Source organism: Sinocyclocheilus rhinocerous, unplaced genomic scaffold (assembly GCF_001515625.1).
Source record: "Sinocyclocheilus rhinocerous isolate Xijiao unplaced genomic scaffold, SAMN03320098_v1.1 scaffold4356, whole genome shotgun sequence".
Taxonomy (NCBI): Eukaryota; Metazoa; Chordata; class Actinopteri; order Cypriniformes; family Cyprinidae; genus Sinocyclocheilus; species Sinocyclocheilus rhinocerous.
The window spans coordinates 323-22,151 of record NW_015666941.1 but is presented as its reverse complement, the minus strand read 5'-3'; the positions used below and the strand labels follow the sequence as shown (position 1 = coordinate 22,151).

Below are 21,829 nucleotides of genomic sequence, written 5' to 3'. Positions count from 1 at the left end.
AATGCTGCTCAATGTAAAAGCACGCACGTTATGGAGATTTACCGCTGATTACAGAACCGGCTTTCTGACAAGATGCGCGTTAAATATCGCATGCGATTTATCGTGCAGCCCTAGCACCGACTCTTTGTTCAGCTGGTGCTGATAAAGTCACAAGCTGTTAAGGCAATAACGTTACACAAAACCTAACATTACTTCAGATACAAATGATTAAGCATGGATTTTATTCAAACAGCGACTGGATTTAAAACATTTATTGTCGAGAAATATTAACAAACACCACAGCTTGTACGTTAGTACAAAAGAAAAGAAAGAACACAGGGCGCCTTACCGGACAACTTCGGTAGACATCGCCTCCTCGCCCGCGGCGCTTCAACACACCGCCGAGCTTTTAGCACAATTAACAGCAGCGACGGTTTTCGGATATCGGCATAAAACTCACAAATTTTCGATTTCCGCAAAAATTCAACCAGTTTCACCCGCCATCTTCCCAGTGGAACTTGCGCCAGACAGCTTAAAATGGCGCACCGGAAACTGCGTCCTGTTCGTGACTGACGTAAAGTGATGGCGTCATTACTACATCGGATTCCGTCATAACAGCAGAGACGACTGCTGCTGGGCAACAACATGTCAGCTTTATTTGAGCACGGAGATGCAAACAGGGTTTTTACATTCAGATCACAGTAATTATAAAGAATATACATTTTGTTATTTTTCTGTATATATTATTGTGCACATGCGAAAGCGAATATATATGAACCCAACATGTTACAAGGACAGTTTATCAATACATATTTTGACTTGTCAACAGCATTTGTCTTGGGTAAGGACGCCATATTAAATTTTTTCACAAAAGAAAACAAGGCTCTGGGGTGGATGTGCAATACAGTTTGTTATTAATAAAAAGTTTCCACAAATAGGCTAACAAACAGAAGTTTGAAACATTTTAAATAAAACATGCATCCAATAAATATACAGTTAGAACAATTAAACGTTTTGCTCAATGCGTTATAATAATAAACTTTTTCATGTCATGTTTTAATTTAATACCCTACATATAATAGTTTGGAGAATGGATGGATGAATTTGGATTTTATTTCAGCATCATTTCAATTAGTGAAAATAACAAATTTAACAGTTTTGGTTAACAATAACAACACTGATGGTATATATGTCGAAGGACTACACTACAGCATCCCTCATAGCCTCATTTTCATTTAAAGGGATAGTTCACCCAAAAATGGAAATTCTGTCATTAATTACTCACCCTCATGTTGTTCCAAACCTGTAAGACCTTCGTTCATCTTCGGAACACAAATGAAGATATTTTTTGATGGAATCTGAGAGCTCTCTGTCCCTCCATAGACAGCAACGCAACTGTAATGTTCCCAGACAGAAACGTAGCAAGGACATCGATAAAACAGTCCATGTGACATCAGTGGCTCAACTTCAGTTTTGCGAAGCTACGAGAATACTTTTTAAGCGCAAAGAAAACAAAAAGAACAATTTATTCAACAACTCTTCTCCCCACGAGTTACGTCTTCTGCCATTTTAGAGAGTATCACAATGTATACGCACGCTTTCCCCTAAGCGTAAACAACGCTGATTACGCAGTTTACGTTCATGCACGCGCTTTCTCCTCCGAACGGTGACATCAGTGGCTCAACTTCAGTTTTGCGAAGCTACGAGAATACTTTTTAAGCGCAAAGAAAACAAAAAGAACAATTTATTCAACAACTCTTCTCCCCACGAGTTACGTCTTCTCCCCACTTTTCTTTGCGCATAAAAAGTATTCTCGTAGCTTCGCAAAACTGAAGTTGAGTCACTGATGTCACATGGACTGTTTTATCGATGTCCTTGTTACGTTTCTGGACCTGGGAACATTACAGTTGCGTTGCTGTCTATGCAGGGTCTGAGAGCTCTCACATTTCATCAAAAATATCTTAATTTGTGTTCTGAAGATGAACGAAGGTCTTACGGGTTTGGAACAACATGAGGGTGAGTAATTAATGACAGAATTTTCATTTTGGGGTGAACTAACCCTTTAAGGAAAATTAAATATGGTGTCTTCCTTTAAAAAAAAAAACATTAAAGGCAATACTTGGAAAAACCAAGTCTAAAACCAGTCTAAAAGCTGGAGGCTGTTGGAATGTGTTTGAAGAAGCAAATGTCTGTAAATGTGAATTTGTGTACAGAAATAAAATCCTGTGACATAGAGGCACACAATCTTCATGATGCGGATGCACACATCTATGTAGTCGAGTTGGCTCGTGGCGAGTTACCATTACTCTCAGAGTCCATCTCTTGATCTGAAACAAGCCCAAGGCCTGTATGACACAGCTGTCTCTCAAGCGCTGTGATTCTTTGCTTCAGTCTGCTTTGAGTGGCTGTGAACTCCCCGAGCAACCGTGCAAAACGTGCTTGCAGAACATCCAGTGAGCTCTCCAGACGTTCAACCTTCTTGTCAGTATCTATGACGAGCAACCCTCCCTGTGCGGTGCTTTCATCCAGAAGCCCTTGCTTCCTCAGAATCTCCCTTCCACGCTCCTCCAAAACCTTCTGTGCTTCTGGGTATTCGGTTACGGCCTCCATAAGGTCGTCCTTTGAAAGGCAGAAGAGGTCAGAGTAGCCGATGCTGCGAATGTTAGCTGTCCGCCGGTTTCCCATTTTACTGCCCTGAATGTTAAGAATGCTAATCTCGCCAAAGCAACCCCCAGCCGTTAGCAATGCAAACTGTGTCACTCCATCATCAGCAACAACTGCTAATTTTCCCTCTTTAATGATATACATCTCTTTTCCAATGTCTCCTTTTCGGCAGATGTAGTCGCCAGGACTGTACACTTGGGGGCGCAGCTTTAAAACCAGTTCTACTAACAGCCCGGCCTCACAATCTTGAAAGATGCGCACTTTCTTTAGAGTAGATAAATGAACATTGATAGCAATTTCTGCACGTAGCTTGTCTGGAAGATTCTTTAAGACTTCCTGTTCATCCACTGCTTTCTGATTCGTCCACAGGAAGTCGAACCATTTGATGACACGTGTCTCAAGATGGCGACTGACTTTGCGGAAGTGCATGTAATGTTTAATAGCATCAATCCGTGCCTGGAACTCTGCCCGTGTGGCGTTCATATTGGAAATCATGGAACCCACGTTACCCACAATGGTGGCAAAAATCAGGACTCCGACAAGAAAATCGAACACCACAAACACATATTCCTCGTCCCGTACGGGTGGTGGCATCTCACCGATGGTGGTGAGTGTCAGTGTGGACCAGTAGAAGCAGTATATGTAGCTCCGCCTCAGAGCTCCTTCCTCTGTGGATGAGATGTTGGGATAAACCCACTGATCTGACCCAAAACCTAGAGACTTCGAGATGGCATAGAAGATGCAGGCATTCCAGTGGATGATAACCAGAATGTAGAGAACCAAGTTCCAGATGCGGAAGATGTTTGGGTAGTTGGTTCTCGTCTCCGTCCGATTAAAGAACTCGAACATACGAGAGAAGCGCAAGAGGCGGTTGAAGCGTAGCTGTGGTGTGTTGATGCCCAAGATGATGTACGCCAGGTCTGTGGGGAGGATGGAGATAACGTCCAGTTTGAACTGAAAGGTATGAATGTAGATGTCTCTGAGTTTCGCCAAGTCCTTCACCAGAAGTCCTTGCTCCAGGTAACCTGGGAGGGCATCAAATTCTTTATGAGAGGCAATGCCACAACACAAAGAATACAAAAATCTATCTGCACATTGGTCATGTTGTTTGAGTCAATATATTCAATAAATTGTCTCTCATGTAATTTTTATTGTACAATAATAAACAAAAATGTCCATAGGATGAATCTTAATTTCATGCCAGACATGAACTAGCCCAACAAAATGCAATTTGTTTTACATGACTTTGCTTGAATAGGAAAATGGACAACTTTGTAAATGCATACAAAATATTAGAAGTGTGATCTCATGGAACAAACACTGAGTCAAATGTTGTACTATTAGCCACATTTATGCTGCCTTCACATGCTATCGGAATTATCGTAAATACAAGTTTCGAAAATTAGACGTGAATGCCTCTCAAGTCATATTTACTACTGGGAGATCATTTTGATACCAGAGTTTCCGAGTTGGGCGGGCCTTAAACTTTAAACATGGTGGAGGGGACAACCATTGCTGCTGCCAATGCTATTCTTTATTAGTTTTTTCCACAACAACTACATCGCTTTGTCTTGTCATTAAAGTAGTGTATTTATAGGTTATATATGAACAATCATTAAAAGCATATTGTATGTTTTATAAACAGTGAAATAAGCATGTATTTGACCAAAATTCCAGAATCGTCAGCAAGCTGACTATCTATAGCGCGGTGAATGTTCACATGATTGTTAACCAGTGGGATGCTATATTTTATTATTTCTGACAACAAAGCACTTGAATGCGACAAGCTCGTAATCATGACTTCATAAGTGGGAAATAGCATATTTCCAATAGCACATGAAGGCAGCATAATTTACAGGTGAACTAGTGGCAAAATACTGATTTTAAAAGTTTTGATTTGATGCGCAGCCTTTGATGTCAAAAACAAAAGATTTGGGAAGGGTTGTCTTTTAAAAGTTTTAATTATTTTAAAATATTCACAATTAGTTATACAACCAACAAAATGCAACTTGTATAGTTAGCTGCATTTTATTTGTGTTCAGCACTGATTTTTCCTTGTATTCCTGTAGCTCATACAGTCGAGCATGGCACTAGCAACACCAAGGTTATGGGTTCAATTCCCAGTGAATGCATTAACTGATCAAATGTATAACTGCAATTTATTACATTTCCTGCCCAATTCAATGCAATACAAGATCTTGCAATGATAATATGAAGCCTGATTTCCTAAATAATGTTTCTGTAATGAGTTACTAAATGAATCTAATTATTGGGATTGTGTGGTATAAATCAGGAATTTTGAGTATGTGTGTATATAGCCTACCCGTCCTTAGCCGCATACATGAATCCAGTATGTAGACAAAGTCACACAAATAGTCAAACACCAGCCAGACAACAGGATTCTCAGTCTGCAGCTGATCAAAACATGCTCTGTACACACAGAGGAAGAAGGAGAAAGAACATGAGATCCATAACTACTGTACATAGATAACCAGCACATACACACATCTGTACAGTTAGTCAAGCAGGGGTCTCAGAGGGCTGTTCTGTTTGTGTAAGGCTGACAGGCGTAACAAAAGAGCCTTGCAACATTGTAGCAATTAGTTACGCCAGAAAACAAACACTCCAACACAGGGGACTGTGCTCTCTTCATGGTTTATTAAGTGCACATTAATAAAGGGTAATGATGAATATGTAAAGGAGAACGACTAGGTGAAAAGTCGCACCTTGCCACAAGCAGTACCCAGTTATAAAGCACAGCAGCAGCGATGAAGAACAGCCAGTAGTAGTAAATATCATCAGAGGGAGAAACTATAAATGTCTCCCATTGCTTCCTGTGAAACAACACAAATTTGCAATGCAAGTTATCAAATTTATTTCCGACTATATGCAGATTATTCGCTTTTAATGTCCATTTGTCATTCCATTAAAAAAAAAAAGACAAATAAACAAAAGTGTATCTGTGTCACGACTGTAATATTACTTTGTGTTGCCCTTAGTGTTTCCATTGGCATCTGGTTGGTTGTTGCTCCTTCGACTGGGTGGAGCTCGTACTTCGGGTCCCCGGAATCTCTCTAGAAAGGAATCGGGTCTCTCCTCCTCCTCTATCAGACTCCTGTGTGCCCAGTCTCTCAGAATCACCACCAGACTCACCAACCTGGCAACACAAGAGAGAAAGCTGTTATCCAGACACACGTGAGAATGTGTATGTGCATGTTTGTATGGATGCTGAACCTGGACAGGGCTCCTCGTCCTCTAAAGGAGTTTCTGGACGGTGCATCCTGAGGCTCTAGGGCAGCTACTCGCTGCAGCTCAGACGAGGTGTCATCACACGCAGACTGAGACCTGAGAGAATAACGGAAAGATGGAGACAGAACATATAAGCAAGAAATGTGTTTACAGTTGATTTGCAGTATACCGAGGATTCCTATTCACACCATATTTTATATTATCATGGTGAACTCAATGAACTGTGCTAAATATGGCTATATTGACAGCATGTGTGGCTAAATTTTGAAAATATTATTCAAAGTCAGTAAAACAAAGGAAAACAGCAGGAATGTACACTACCAATAAAAAGTTTGGGGGCAGTGAGATTTTGAAAAAATACAGTAATATTGTGAAATATTATTACAATTTAAAATAACCATTTTAAGATATTTTAAAATGTAATTTCATCTAATCATTCTAATATGCTGATTGGATGCTCAAAAAAATTTCTTATTATTATCAATGTTGATAACAGTTGATCTGCTTAATATTTTTGTGGAAACTGTCTCACATTTTTTCAAGATTCTTTAATAAATAGAACATTGAAATGAAGAGCATTTATTTGAAGTAGAAATAATTTGTAACATTAAATTAAATCACTTCTGACCAATGTAACGCTTACTATCCATGCTGAATAAAAAACGACTTCCTTTCAGGAAAAAAAAACATCTTACTGACACCAACTCTAAAAACAAATGGTGCTAAATAGCACCTAAAAGTGGTTCTTTGGCTCGGAATCATAGGGGAGCCACTTTAAGTGCTACCTATATCTTTGAAGATGGTGCTATATAGCACCTTAAACACCCCAAAGAACCGCTGAAGAACAATTGCAGGTTCTTTATAGGTGCTATATAGCACTTAAATTGGTTCCCTATGATTACGAGCCAAAGAACCACTTAGCAGTGCAATATAGCACCTCAACTACCACAAAGAACTGCTAAAGAACCACATTTGTGTGTGTGTGTGTAGGAACGGTAGTGTTTTGTTCCATCACATGAATTAGTCATGAATTGAGTAAAATATTTATTTTTAGTTATGTAAATATTGTAAATATTTATAATAATAATGTAAATATTCAGTTATGTCACATACTTACAGGGTTAGTTCACCCCAAAATGAAAATTCTGTAATTAATTACTCACCCTCATGTTGTTCAAAACTCGTAAGACCTCCGTTCATCTTCGGAACACAAATTAAGATATTTTTTGATGGAATCTGAGAGCTCTCTGTCCCTCCCATAGACAGCAATGCAACTGTAATGTTCCCAGACAGAAACGTAGCAAGGACATCGATAAAACAGTCCATGTGACATCAGTGGCTCAACTTCAATTTTGCGAAGCTACGAGAATACTTTTTATGCGCAAAGAAAACAAAAATTACATAATTTATTTAACAATTCTTCTCCCCCGAGTTACGTCTTCTGCCATTTTGGAGAGTAGGCTACCCAAGAACGTAATTGGCGTTGTTTAAGTTAGGGGAGAAAGCGTGGGACAGAGAGCTCTCAGATTCCATCAAAAATATCTTAATTTGTCTTACGGGTTTGGAACGACATGAGGGTGAGTAATTAATGACAGAATTTTCATTTTGGGGTGAACTAACCCTTTAAATTATATCATTGTATAGATTGTAAAGTTAGTGGTTTAAAGTTTATGTTACAAACAGCTCAATTTTGAGGTAAATGACAGCATATAAACGATGCTGTTGATAGAGTATTGATAAAGTTTTAAAAAAGTAGATTTTTGAAACAGTTTTGTCCCATTATGACACCTCCTTCATGAGGACCACAAGCTAGGTCACCACAATGGTTTTACTATCATTGCAGAGATGGAAAAACAAGCCTCCACACAGACACACACAGTCACTGACCTGCTGAGCACACTGTCTGCTCGGTCCTGCTCGTCCTCTTGAGTTTGCACAGAGAGTCGATGAGAGCAGGGAGATCCCTCAGCAGCCGACTGGCCTGTCATACTGTACACACAACACACCTTTACTTACAGCGGGAAAAATAAGTATCGAACATGTCACCATTTTTCTGAGTAAATATATTTCTAAAGGTGCTGTTGACTTGAAATTTTCACCAGATGTCGGTAACAACCCAAGTAATCCATATATACAACGAAAACAATACAAATAAGTTTAGAAATTAAGTTCTGTACAGCCAAGGAAACTCTCAATTGGTTTCAGAGAAAGAAAATAAAGCCTCTAGAATGGCCCAGCCAATCACCTGACTTGAACCCAATAGAAAATAAGAACTAAAGATTAGAGTTCATAGAAGAGGCCCTGGATTACTTTGGTTGTTACCGACATCTGGTGAAAATTTCATGTCATCAGCACATTTAGAAACATATTTACTGGGAAAAATGGTGACGTGTTCAATACTTATTTTACCCGCTGTACATGCCATTACAACTTTTAAATAAAGTTAAATATATATAACAATCACAGTTTGTTAAAAACATTATAGTCTCCAAAGGGACTATAATGTAAAACATTTTTATGGACATCCGCAGTTGGGCGACATTTTATCCCCAAAGGCGTTAGTGTGATCTCGTCACTGCATGTGCCATTACATTTCACTGATGCTCGCTAGATTTCAGCAGAACATGGCCCTTCAGACTTCTCAGGAGCGCATGGAGTCAGTGGTGAATTGCAGAGGGACAGCAGGTCAGGGGAGTTACCAGCAAACACTTCTCACCTGGGAATGTGGTCACTATGGCGATCACCTCAGCTTACCGTAAGATATAGACAGAACAGGGAGAGAGGGACAGCGAGTGATTTAATAACTACTGCTTCAAAAGCGGACTGAGGAATGATCTCATGGTTAATGATGGAACGGCTTTAGGGACTGATGGATGGATGGATGGTGCCATGTCTAGATGAATGTTAACAATGTTTTTGTTAATTGCCTCATCATTAAAGAAACACAGAACACAGAGTGACACACAACTCTTCCCAGAGGACAAACACACAGAGCCAATGTCTCACGAGAAATCACGGTTGCTAACACAAGTTCTTAAGACACACACACACACACACACACACACACACACACACAGCTGGAGTTTTAGTTTTATCTTAAGTACAGATCATTGTCCTCTTTAACTAAAACACTTTGGAAGTATTTTTGGAATATATATATTTTAAAGTTTTTATGAAAAATAATGTTACTGTAAGAGCTATAAAGACGTTCTTTAAAGACATTAATTGATTTAAGTATTTGTTAAAGAAAAAAGCAATTTGCCATAAATATTAAGAATTTAAAAAATATGAAATATTATTTTAATATCAAATATTATAAATACAATAAAGAACACATACATTTTATATGATAAATTATTCAAATTAAATAAAACATGTTATAAATCAGTCAATAAAAAAATCTGTTTATGATAAATTATGTGTATATAAACGTACCTATGACAGATAAGAGATGAATGTGAGCTTTTTTGCATGTCTAAGACAAATTCCCTGACTCACCTTCAGCGGCTCCTCTTCTTTAGGATCCCAAAAAACTCTGGAATGTTGGTCCATATTACATCCTTATGCTCAACAAGAAACACACAAAGTGTGTTTCTGATCTTCATACTAGAAATGTACAGTTCTCTGTTTATGTATTCTGTGTAAATAGAATAATACTATGATCGGTCATACCATCTCACTTTCTCATCTCTAGCGTGGAAGTCACTCCAGCAAAAGAGGTAGAGAGAGAGAGACAGCGGGTGAGATAGAAAGGCTGGGTATGCAGGGGCAGGGCAAAAGAGAATGGGAGGAGAAAAAATGGGACACTGAACAGCACAGAGTTACAAAATAGCACGGACAAGAGCTGTTTTCATTACTTCAAATTCCTCCATCTTGTAAAAACACTGCCGGAGTTTACCCTTGTTTTACCTTGTGTATTATGAAGTCTTTAAATTTTGCCTTGCTCTTCTGTAACAGAATTTTTCCATACTGGCTAAACACTTTCTGGCTCAGCCTGTTACGATGTTGACAGACAGGTGGGACGATGCAATGAACATTTTATGGTCTTCCACAGAAGAGATGCAAATTTTAGATGCACCTTTGAGAGATACAAAGATGAACTAAATGGATTAGATTAATTCGATGAAAGATGAATTAAATGAACTTGGAATTCCACAAATTAATATAAAAATTCCATTATTTATCTCAGTTACACAACAAAATTGCAAATACAACAACTTTTTACATCGATTTAAAATGTTTTAAATAGTGTTTTCTTCATCTCTCTTATGTGTCTCTGCATGAAAACAAGGACTCTGATCTGTTTTCTTCTACAATAAATGTGTGCATATTTACAGGTGCCCACACAAAATCAGGTAAGACTCCAATGGGAAATTATATGAATATACTTGGTTTGGTTTCTGAGCAGCTCATTTCTCCTTGGACTCCAGATTCAGTGTACCAGTAACAGCTGCTCAGCCCTGCTAACTCTGAACCCAACGGACCAATCAAAACATCAAAACCTATCACTGTTCTAACTCTTGAGCCCAATGGGCCAATCAAATCACTACCCTGTTGTGGCTCAAGGCCCAACAGGCCAATCACAGTCATTGTACCAAGTCTGAAATCTATTCTAGTCTCATCATAATATCAGAGAATCAGCATGTCAGCTGATTCTTTGTAGAAAAACTGATTTCCCTAATAAATAGCTTACAGTCATAAACAGAGAAAAGGATTTGCAAAATGTTTATTTACATACACACAAACATATATATATATATGTTTTTGAGCCAGCTGATCAAGCCGTACATTGCCAAAAGCATTTATTTTGATAAACCAAAATAAAATAAGTGAACATAAAGATCAGTGTTTCTCTAAAGACATAAGACATAACTAATCTGATAAACTGGGGATTTCACTGCTTTGGACAAAATGATGAGACTTTATTCAAATCATCATCTTGATCACATGCATTTTAAATGAAAAATTCCCATAATCCTTCGAAGCAGAGGCAAACCATGTGTGCAGCAGGAAGAAACAGAAGTCACAATTTTCCTCAACATTTGTCTGATATCAACACTGGTGTAGGTTAATGTGGTAGGTTAATAAGGTATTTGAAAGACAAGCAGGTATTAAAACATGAACGCAAATAAAAAGAGCCCTATTACAAAGAAATGTATAATAATCTTTAATTCAATTATTACTGACTGAGTTCAGAGCAGGACCCCAGAACTAACCAGTAACTACCATGTAACATTTGTAATTTTGTCTAATTGAGTTTCCTGCGTGTTATTGTGGACAATGAAAGCTGCACACCCATCCTCAACTGCATAAAAAGAAAACTAAACACAAATAAACAATGAGGACAATATTTCCAGGGGGGATATATTTCTTACAAAATCGCATATATACAATCTCTCTCTTTCACACACACCCGGTTCTCTTTAAACCTGGTCTCTGAGTTTGGCCAGTCTCTGAGAGAGATCGTCCTATAGTAACAAAGACAAATACAAAACCATTAGAGTACATATCGGACATGAGTTTGTCCGTACTTCTATATTCAAGTATGACTGTGTTATAATACCTGTTCTGCAGATGCTACGCTGGTTCCCACTGATCCTGTCTGACCTTGAGGAAGCTCCATATTGAGGTCCAGCCTAAACACACAAGTACAGACATTGGTTTTTATCTTAGGTTTTTGTCCTAAATTGGGTTGAGTTACAAAAGAGATTTCATCAACTGAATATTGGTAGTTATTATCGGATTAAATTGTCTTATTAAATCAATAATTGAATCATAGTCTGATATATTATTTAGTAGTAGTAATTAATTGTACACTACTGTTCAAAAGTTTGGAATTAATGTTTTTTTCTTCTATTGAGCAAATGCATTGAATTGACCAAAAAACGGACATTTACCATGTTACAAATGGTTTCTATTTTAAAAAATGCTGTTCTTTTGAACTTTTTTCCTTCAAAGAATTCTGAAATAAATCTCGGTTTCCACAAAAACAGTAAGTAGCATATCCTTTTTTTAACATTTATATAAAATTTTTTTACTTGAACACCAGATCAGCATATTAGAATGATTTCTGAAGGACCATGTGACACTGAAGACTGGAGTAATGGTGCTGAAAATTCAGCTTTGCCATCCCAGGAATAAATTACATTTTAAAATAAATAAAAAAACAATTATTCTACATTTTAATAATATTTCACAATATTACAGTTTTTACTGTATTTCTGATCAAATTAATACAGCCTTGGTGCACATAAGAGACTTTTCAAAAACATCAATAAAAACTTAACGACACCAAACTTTTGAATGGTAGTGTGTGCATTATAGTATCTACTTAAAAAAAAAAAATGAATCTCAGCATTTGAAATGTTCTTACCCGGCCTCATCCGCCATTTCCATCATCAGAGCATCGACTTGACCCTAAAACACAGCACACAGTGTCACAAAAGGCAAAACAACTACTATGTCAGTGTATATCTGGCCTACAGTGCGGTCATTGTAGTAAGCGAGTGTATGTATCACCTGTGGTGTAGTGAGTGTTGTGGTGCTGCTCATTGTGTCCTCCATCTGAGCCGTCTGTACATCCAGAGTTTCAAACTGACGCTCAAACTTATCCATTAGAGCTGAAATCTGACAAATCAGAACACTGCCAGTCAAATCTAGACAAATCAGATTACCGCAATTGTTTTTATGAGCTGCTCAATGAAAATACTTAAAGAACAAAGAAGTTGTCCTCCCACTTTCTCAAGGTTCATGCTCTTCAGGGTTGCATCCATGCCCTTCACCACCCCAGCCATAGATTTGGTGACCTGGAGAATAAAAATCAAGAGTTGACTGTTAAATCTAGAGCTCCGCTGAAGTTCTTTGGCTGCAAACTTGAGGTTGAACAAATTCTCTGAAGTCACACGTCAAGGAACGATTTTTTAAAAGAACCGCAGTGTTTGTGTTATTATCTGATACCTTCAACAGATTGAAGACCCCGCTACACTGTAACAATGACATTATAAACAAACAATGTACACCGTCTCGAAACTGAACAAACTAGTCTGGCTGAGAGTTCAGATAAATAACACATAGGCGGCGACATTACGTAATTCTACGTCACAGTCGTACCTGGCGGAATTTGACGATGTTTTTGATAACGCAATTACCAAAATAATCACTTTTAACTATATATACTGACAAAATTAAAAACGGTACAGGGAGCTCACGCCCTTATTTAACTTTCCGATTTAAATCGTTTCACTACGCTACATACTAAAATCCATTCCCTAAATCAATCTCTGGAGGTATCCACTGACGAGAAAAGAAATCCCGCAAATGCGTTGTTTGGTATAACGGCTATATAATGTGACCCGACTTGTTGATATATACTAAAATGTTGCTAACACTGAGTTAAACCCATAAATAGCTCTCATTAAAAGTGATTATGGTCCCATCGACAGTGAATCTTGGGCCCGACCACTCCAGTCCGCGAGGATACTTTCCATGTTGGACATAACAATCCGGTTCTGCTGCTGGCTGGTGCTTCTTGAGGAAGTGTGACGATTAGACGGCAGTAGTTTTTAGTCCAGTCTCTGCCAAGCTCTTCGTGTGGACCACTAACTGTCTCCCGCTCTGTTTGTTGTAATTTTCCTGTATTCACTTCCGGCTTCTCCAAACAACTGGAGTGATGTCACAGTCATGCGCTCAGGTCAGCGATCGCGGTGATGTCACGGCCCACGGGCAAAACATGAAAGAGACGCTAACGCGCCTACTGAAATTTGATCCATTTTTTAAATAAATATAATTTCAAAATAATAAGAACAACAACAAACAATAATAATAAATAAATAAAATAATATATAATAATACATCATCGTTTTATCTACATTCATGTCCTTTTGGCTGGTAGAGATCAGATAGAGACTAATCAGAGTTTTACACCTTTATTATAAAAAACAATCCAAAATGTGTAGAAAAAAAAGGACACATACGTTAATGGCATCTAACATCTTGACCATCTTCACTATTATTGTTACTGTACAGATAGAGGCTTTGTCTCAACATGACAACAGATCCCTGATACAAAAAAACAAAAAACAAACAGAACCGGAGGAGGTTAATGCTGTATCTTGATTGGCTGGGAAACAGCTTTCAAACAGGTGAGGACAAGCAGTTCAGGGGTTGGATGGCGAGGGTGCTTTCCAACTTTCCAAAATAGTGCAAGAGAGAAAAACAAAAGCTAGAAAGAGGGATAAACAGCAGAAGATAAGAGGGGAGGGAGTGAGAAGATAAGAGGGGAGAGAGAGAGAGAGAGAGAGAGGTACCAATGTTTTAAAAAAAATTTGTACAGAGCCTTTGACACCACAAACCAAACTCAGATTCAACTTATGATCTCTTCAATTTATAATGCTTTGTCTTCTTCGTCCTGAAAATACACCAGTGAAACACATACCATTGATTACATGATGAGACGATTTTCAGAGAGGATTTCTTGTTGTCTTCCTTGTTTAAAACAGCCTTTTCAGGCTTTCATGATAATGGCGTAGAAAAAAAAAACATTGCAAAAAGTAAAATAAAAAAGGTGCGAAAACAAACAGTCTGTTGCTCTTCAGATAGCTTCAATTTACAGTATATCTGAACCAGTCAAGAGTCCAGGGTTCAGACATCACCTCACATCCACCAATCACCTGCCACATATACTTGACATAAAATGTGCAAACATTATCCATACTAATGTTCTCCTTACTGCAAGATAAGAATGAATCAAAGTGTATCATACAACAGTGGAAAAATATAAATATATTCTGTAAAAACAGTCTGAAGTGTTTTTGTGTATTTGATCATGAGGAGAAGGGAGAAGTGTATTTTCTCCTCCGTTTCCCATAATCCTCCTCGTGTCTGTGCTCAAATGGATGAGGATTACCATGAGTGATCTGGAAGTAGTTAATGCATCTCAGAGTTTGCACCTGCACCAAAGTTGATTATATTATTGAACAGAGGTAAATGCATAACCTGATTGAATAGTAAAGTCAAGTCAGTTGAATTACATGGCAAACTTAAGTGTTCTCAATGACCCCCTGTGTAAAATACAACAGTGGAAAAATATAAATATATTCTGTAAAAACAGTCTGAAGTGTTTTTGTGTATTTGAACAAGAGAAGGGAGAAGTGTATTTTCTCCTCCGTTTCCCATAATCCTCCTCGTGTCTGTGCTCAAATGGATGAGGATTACCATGAGTGATCTGGAAGTAGTTAATGCATCTCAGAGTTTGCACCTGCACCAAAGTTGATTATATTATTTAACAGAGGTAAATGCATAACCTGATTGAATAGTAAAGTCAAGTCAGTTGAATTACATGGCAAAATTAAGTGTTCTCAATGACCCCCTGTGTAAAAAAGGGTACGAAAAGAATGCGAGATGGAGAACGTGAGAGGAGAGCAGCACCATCTTTCTGACAGAATAGATTCCTCGGAGGGAAAGAAGCCAGAAACCAAAAGAATCAAAGCCAAACAGGAGGAGGAAGGGAGGATGAACACAGAAAGAGGGGAGGAAAGTGGACTCTATACCACTCTAGACCAGAATAAGGCAGAGGTGGCTGATTAGTTGATGGCGTGGTAGTTTCTGTGGAAGCCACAGAGAAGAGAGAGCACCACAGTCCAGGAAGAGTCATGAACATCAAGTTTCGGAGATGACAACAACAGTAAAAAACACAAAAAGACAGTACTAAAAACAAAATCCCTGCAGTATCGCTGTAGTTAGTCTGTGTAAAGATCAGAAAATGTCAATGTGTCCAGCCCATAAGATGGCTGACCCTTGCACGTTCAGTCATGCGACGGACCCTTCCAGAACGCGACATTCCTAGATTCAGCGGGTCTGTCGTCGGCCCCTCATCCTCAGAGTCATCGTTGTACAGAACAGTCCTTCGACCCTGGTTACGAGTGTTAACCCGCCCTGACTTTGGAGTACTTTGATTTGACCTCTGACTTCCAGTTTTTGTTGATGACGAAATGACATCGTCTTCCTCCTCCTCCAATGACTCCTCTTCCTCCTCAGGTTCCTCCTCTTCCCCCTCGGGTTCCTCCTCTTCCCCCTCGGGTTCCTCCTCTTCCTCCTCGGGTTCCTCCTCTTCCTCCTCGGGTTCCTCCTCTTCTTCATCTCTTTCATTTGCTCGCCGTGCTCGTTTCACAGGAGTTGTTTGTGCTTCTCCTTTGCGCTTTCGCTTTGTGTTATCGACGGAGGCCGCTGCCGCTTTGCCTTTCTCTTTGTGTTGCGGGGCTTTGCTGTAGTCGTGATCGCCGCCGTCGGCAAAGCCGCCCACCTCAGCCCCGCTGTCATCACTCTCGGACGAAGACGATGAGGTCCCGGAAGAGGACGACGATGCGGATGTTGAGGATGATGATGAGCTGGTGCTCTCGCATTCAGAGACCTCTCCCTCTTCAGGTAACGCGGCCCCTCTCCGATGTGAACTTCGACCTCCGTTTGGCAGTAAGCCATGGCCACCTATATGTAGAAGCACAGAGGACACAATTTCATGGTCAAATTGGAGGTAAAGCAAATTCTTTGCAATATACAGTACAATTCAAAAGCTTGTGGTCAGTAAGATGTTTTCATGCTTTTAAAATAAGTCTCACCAAGGCTGCATTTATTTGATCAAAAATACAGTAAAAACAGCAATATTGTGAAATATTATTACTATTTAGCACAACTTCTATATTTAAAAATATAATTTATTCCTGCAATGGCAAAGCTGATTTTTCAGCATCATTGCTCCAGTGTTCAGTGTCACATGATCCTTCAGACATCATTCTAATATGCTGATTTGCTGCTCAAGAAACATTTCTTATTATCAGTTTTGCTGCTTAACATTTTTGGTGTGTGATGCTGTGATACTTTTTTTCTTACTTAAAAAAAAGATCAAAAGAACAACTTTAAAACAGAAATCCATGAAAAAGTCCTTGCATTTCATTCATTTCTTAAAAAAAATAAAATCTTACTGAACCCATGCTTTTGAAAGGTAGCATATGTTTGTGTATTAGTGTGTACCTGAGGATTTGTTTGGTGTAACACGGCTGCGTGTAACTCTGTTGGCTCCTGCCTGCTCTGATGAAGAGGACAAGGAAGATGAGGAGGAAGAGGATGAGGATGAAGAGGATGGCTGACTGTCTTCATCGACTTGTGCAACATTCAAATCTGGTGAAAGAAGTGAACACTTTATTTAGAATGCATATAAACTAAATTCATCATTATTATGATCATTTCCAATTATATTCCAGTGGTTGATTTTAGACAACCCCAATTTGGAAAGAATTTTTACCACTGGTAATTATGACATCTCGAACTCTCTTACACACCTTGAGAGGATTTCCGTGAGCGGCCTTTTGCAGACACCTGGGAAGTTTTCTTTCCTGATTTTGGTTTCCCTTTGGGGCTGCAGAACACACAGGTTTAAAAAAGGGGTAAAAAGAAATGAAAAATCTATGTGCAGTCTGTACCATGGATTTGACAGTGAATGTACATGTTTTACCTGTTGGGATAAGAGCTCTGTAATCTCTTGCTGCAACTGAGTCTCTGTTGACTCCTACGTTGATTCTGAACTGCAGATTTGTAGTCTGAGATTATGGGAATGATCTGATTCTCAAAGAACGCCGAGAGACTCAGAGTCATACTGTAGATCTAAACAACACACAATATCGGAGTCATACTGTGGATCAACTGTAAGACCTAAACCTACTCTGACTATTTTACCATAGCTGCATAAAGGCAGACAAAAAAAAAATCAGTCCAAGGAAGACTGCAAATCCATATTAAAAAGACAGAAATATACGGTTTTAGTTACACAAAAGTACAATTAACAGCACAACAGCATTAGAAAAAAAATGTCTATCAACCATATACATTACTGTTTAAAAGTTTGAGGTCAGTAATAGGGCTGCAACAAACGATTATTTTGATAATCAATTAATCTAACGATTATTAGAACAATTAATCGACTAATCATCGATTTCGCTGATTAATCAGTAGATATTTATTGATTATTCAGCTTTTGCAATGAGTTAAAATATTTATAATTTATATATAACAAATATATAAAATAGTTATTCATATTCAAACAAATAAATTAAGGTAATCACTTCAGCTTTTGACAGTCATATTATGTAATTACAATTATACAATTCATTTATACAAAAATATATTTGGCACACAAAATGAGATGGCAGAGAAACTTTTATTCACCATTTAATTAGCTATATGAGAAAGTAGCTGAATGACACATCATTCTGCCTAAAATCTCTTTTTGTAAGTCATATGGATAAGAAACAAAATAAAGGTTAAGTGATAAGACGTTTTATTTTTGGATAAACTATTTTATTCACAACATAATCTCTCTTAAAATACCTCATAGGGTTATAATAATCAAAACAGTCCTGAGCTAGATCAAGCTTTGATCTCTGCAAACCAAACTATAACGTCTCCGGTTAAATCTTACCGGCCAATGACGCTCGAGCGCTCGAGCTAGGGGCGGAGCCACCCACTATATAGGTCGACGTCCAGCGTCATTGCCTCAGAATCTTTCGACTGTTCGAATAGGTACAAGACTCTGAGGATTACAACACAGCAGCGCACGCAGTGTCTCGTTCCCTCCTTTCAGGGAACCGAGGTTAAGTACGTAACCAGAGACGTTTCCCATCAAGTTCGGTCTCTTGACACTGCGTAGCTTACGCTTGGGAAACGCGTACAATCCCGCTGTGTTGTATTCCACACACCCGGTGAGAAGATTCTAATGAGCCAGACCCAATAGAGCCGAGCCCGTTAACTGCTTCATAGAACACTCAGGGAAACCAACGCCCTCCAGCTTTAGTCGAGCGGGACTAAGCACAACACTACACATGGACTGGCCGCAGCACTGCTGGAGCCACGTACATATACAGCATTTACCATTTGATACATAAGAAAAACAGCGCACCTACCGCGGTCGACAACAGCTCGAACGCATGTAGAGAGCCGCTGACTATAATTATCTATTATAGGCATGTCTTGGGTCTACCGGACCTAGTCGAAACCACCCTGATCGTCTGGGGGGCGTGGCCAGGTGCAGGCAGCAGCCAACTGCCAAGCTGTAGATACATCACTGCACAGACAGAACGAGTGGTGCGAATGACGGAATCTCCAGGTTGTAAAATCTAGCAAAAGTGTCCTGTGAAGACCATTCTGCTGCCAGACAAATATCCTGAATCGACATACCTTTTGCCCAAGCCCACGACAAAGCCATTTTTCATGTGGAGTGGGCATGTACTCCCAACGGATAGGTCTCATTCTTAGAAGCACACGCCAATGCGATCGCTTCCACAATCCAATGTGGCAGCCACTGTTTTGACACTGGCAGTCCCTTGGTACGGCCACCGAAACATATAAACAGCTGTTCTGCTTGTCTGAAATGACTAGTCCTCTCCAGATAAACTCGCAGAGCACAGACTGGGCATAGCAGGTGTGTCGCTGGCTCTGAATCCTGAGGAGCAAACGCCTGAAGCGTGATGACCTGTGCTCTAAACGACGTAGACAGCACTTTAGGCACATTCCCCCGTCTAGTTAGCTCCGGCCTGGGGTGCCACACTGAGCCCTTTGCCTGAGATAAGAGATCTCTCCGTAACGAAATCGGCCATGGGGGAACCGTTATAAACTCTACCAACTCCGGGAGCCACGGCTGGTTGGGCCAATTCGGCGCGACCAGAAGCACTGTCCCCCTTTCCTCTCTGATTTTCTGCAGCACTAGCGGCATAATCTTCACTGGGGGAAAAGCATATTTGCGTTTCTTGGGCCAGCGACTCGAAAGAGCATCCCCCTCCAGAGGCGCGTTTGTCAGCGAGAAGAACAGCTGGCAATGCGCGTCTGGAGAACTCTGGCAAACAAGTCGATCTCTGCCTCTCCGAACAGGCTCCAAATCAGCTGAATGGTCTGCGGGTGAAGCCTCCATTCCCCGTGAACTGGACCACCCCTGGACAGCATGTCCGCGCCGTAGTTCTGACTGCCGGGAACATGAACTGCTCGAATCGACAGAAAGTTTCTGTCCGCCCAAAGGAGGAAACGTTCCGCCAGCCTTTGAAGTGAACGTGAACGAATACCTCCCTGATGGTTGATATAGGATACCACCGTCATGTTGTCTGTCCGAACTAGGACGTGTCAATCCTTTATCAGTGGAAGAAAGCCTTGCAAAGCTAAAAATACTGCCTTCAGCTCTGCCTTCAGCTTTATATACCACTTTGCTTGCGCACTCGTCTAAGTGCCATAAGCCGGTCTGCCGTCGCAAAGGGCTCCCCAGCCCGTCAATGACGCAGGAGTCTTTGTGTGACGATCTATCTGTTGACCACTCTGCCCATCGAGACTCCCTGCTCGAACATCCTCATGTTGAGCCTGGGGGCTAGCGTCTGCATGCATCCGCGAATCACCAAGACACGCAACTGACCGTTCTTCCACGCGTTGCTTGGCACCCAGGATTTCAGCCATAGCTGAAGTGGTCTCATATGCAGAAGCCTGAGTTGACACACCACAGCTGCTGCTGCCACACACCCTAACAGTCTCTGAAAGCATTTCAGAATCACCACTCTCCCCGGTTTGAACGAGGTGAGAGCGTTGATCAAAGCCTGCATTCGCTCTTGAGAGAGACGCGCTCTCATCGATAGCGAGTCCAAATCCATTCCTAAGAATGTGAGTCTGCGTGGGGCGAAGCTTGCTCTTCTGCACATTGATCGTCAGTCCTAGATGCTGCAGATGTTCTAGAAGCTGACATTTGTGGTTTTCCATTTGTGGTTTGACATTTGTTTTTTTCTTTTAAGTCCACCGAGATAAACAAATCAGCTGAATGTGGGCGAGGATCTGTTTTACTGTTATCATCTTGAACGAGTGCTTTGCAAGTGTGCGGTTCAGCGGTCTCAAACCCAGAATAGGGCGAAGACCCCCGTCCTTTTTGGGGACCAGGAAGTAGCGACTGTAAAGGCCACACTCCATGTTCTCTGGGGGAATCTCCTCTATTGCATATTTCGAAAGGAAAGAACTAATTTCTGCTCGCAAAACCGGTGCATCCCTGTCCTGCACATCTGACATCCCACCGCTGAAGCAGGGTGGTCTGCGTGCAAACTGAAGCGTATACCCGCTTGAGACCGTGCTCCGCACCTGTTCTGACACTCCTGGAAGCACGCGCCACGCGTCCAAATAGTGAGAAAGGGGTTGGAGTGCCCCGTGACATGTCCGGGACGGCCCGCCGTCTAATGACGGGGAGCCGCCCACCACCTGAGGGGCATCGTAGATGTCTTCTGCACCGGCTGGACCACCGGCATGAGCCGGGGGGACACTTATGCATAGACTGAGAGAGCGCACGTGGCCTGCGCCCTGCAGAGCGCCATTCAAAAACGGGACTCTGCTTATAACGCGCGATTGGGAACAACTGTGAGGGGAAAAAAGAGCTCTTTTGCTGAACAGTGTTTGTTTTGTGCTTTTTTGTGCAAACTTTATGTGCTTTTTTCTTTTTTGTGCAAACTTTGACAACAAACATTTCCCCGTCGCCTGCAACATGCGAAGGGACAGGCAGGTGAAACACAGCAAGACGAACTCTCTTGCGAATCGACTCATCGTCCGTCTCAGACCACCCCAGTCAGGAATGCTGCTGTGGATCTGGCACAGCACCAGAAGGACAGGGTTCCATCTTCTTCAGGTACCGGAACTGCCTTGCTTTCGGTCTCACGGCTGGCTCCAGGTCCACCCTCGCTCTTGAGGAAGGAGCAGGTGGCGGTCTTTCGCTCCTTTTTGAACGCTGCGAAGAAGAGGATCTGGAACGTGGCAGAGGTGCAGCGGACTGATCTCTCTTCGGCAGGAAATGGCTCATCGCCTTTGACTGTTTCTGGGCCTCCAGAAACTTCTCAGAAAACAAGCCCACAGCATTACCAAACAGGCTGAGCGGGGA

At 40.6% G+C, this 21,829-nt stretch overlaps 4 protein-coding genes across 7 annotated transcripts in view; all 4 read right to left on the bottom strand.

The window, feature by feature from the left end:
- The window catches only part of LOC107733220 (transcriptional regulator ATRX-like), a 36,345-nt gene extending 35,815 nt beyond the window's left edge, over positions 1–530 (bottom strand). For all 4 annotated transcript variants that reach the window (XM_016544763.1, XM_016544764.1, XM_016544766.1 and 1 more), the window contains exon 1: positions 329–530. In XM_016544763.1, coding sequence (XP_016400249.1) covers positions 329–348 — 20 coding nt within the window. In that variant the 5' untranslated portion in view covers positions 349–530. The remainder of the gene's footprint in view (positions 1–328) is intronic.
- A 1,514-nt stretch (positions 531–2,044) lies between these two features.
- On the bottom strand, positions 2,045–7,880 carry cnga2b (cyclic nucleotide gated channel subunit alpha 2b). Its single transcript, XM_016544770.1, has 6 exons — positions 7,780–7,880; positions 5,878–5,988; positions 5,627–5,800; positions 5,370–5,477; positions 4,967–5,073; positions 2,045–3,668 (listed from the first exon to the last, which is right to left on the bottom strand). The coding sequence occupies exons 1-6, from the start codon at positions 7,878–7,880 to the stop codon at positions 2,248–2,250; spliced, it is 2,022 nt and encodes a 673-aa protein (XP_016400256.1). The 3' UTR covers positions 2,045–2,247.
- Positions 7,881–11,145: 3,265 nt separating this feature from the next.
- LOC107733215 (charged multivesicular body protein 1b-like) lies at positions 11,146–13,596 on the bottom strand. The gene is made up of 6 exons (XM_016544757.1): positions 13,373–13,596; positions 12,630–12,784; positions 12,412–12,519; positions 12,266–12,309; positions 11,456–11,528; positions 11,146–11,360 (listed from the first exon to the last, which is right to left on the bottom strand). Exons 1-6 carry the CDS (start codon positions 13,386–13,388, stop codon positions 11,316–11,318), a joined length of 441 nt encoding a protein of 146 aa, XP_016400243.1. The 5' UTR covers positions 13,389–13,596; the 3' UTR covers positions 11,146–11,315.
- A 2,059-nt stretch (positions 13,597–15,655) lies between these two features.
- Positions 15,656–17,638, bottom strand: LOC107733213 (bromodomain and WD repeat-containing protein 3-like). The gene is made up of 4 exons (XM_016544756.1): positions 17,399–17,638; positions 17,226–17,302; positions 16,918–17,064; positions 15,656–16,374 (listed from the first exon to the last, which is right to left on the bottom strand). Exons 1-4 carry the CDS (start codon positions 17,536–17,538, stop codon positions 15,656–15,658), a joined length of 1,083 nt encoding a protein of 360 aa, XP_016400242.1. The 5' UTR covers positions 17,539–17,638.
- Positions 17,639–21,829: the final 4,191 nt, after the last annotated feature.

Excerpts from the sequence above, each read along its gene's own strand:
- LOC107733213 (XM_016544756.1), bottom strand. The coding sequence starts at position 17,538 with ATGACTCTGAGTCTCTCGGCGTTCTTTGAGAATCAGATCATTCCCATA. Across the intron at positions 17,303-17,398 it reads CAGAGCTCTTATCCCAACAG|CCCCAAAGGGAAACCAAAAT; the intron begins GTAAAACATGTA and ends TGTGTTCTGCAG. Across the intron at positions 17,065-17,225 it reads CTCACGGAAATCCTCTCAAG|ATTTGAATGTTGCACAAGTC; the intron begins GTGTGTAAGAGA and ends TTCTTTCACCAG.
- cnga2b (XM_016544770.1), bottom strand. The coding sequence starts at position 7,880 with ATGACAGGCCAGTCGGCTGCTGAGGGATCTCCCTGCTCTCATCGACTC. Across the intron at positions 5,478-5,626 it reads AACACTAAGGGCAACACAAA|GAAGCAATGGGAGACATTTA; the intron begins GTAATATTACAG and ends GTTGTTTCACAG. Across the intron at positions 5,074-5,369 it reads TGGGTACTGCTTGTGGCAAG|AGCATGTTTTGATCAGCTGC; the intron begins GTGCGACTTTTC and ends CTGTGTGTACAG.
- LOC107733215 (XM_016544757.1), bottom strand. Across the intron at positions 12,310-12,411 it reads CAACACTCACTACACCACAG|GGTCAAGTCGATGCTCTGAT; the intron begins GTGATACATACA and ends GCTGTGTTTTAG. Across the intron at positions 11,529-12,265 it reads GAAATGGCGGATGAGGCCGG|GCTGGACCTCAATATGGAGC; the intron begins GTAAGAACATTT and ends TTGTGTGTTTAG.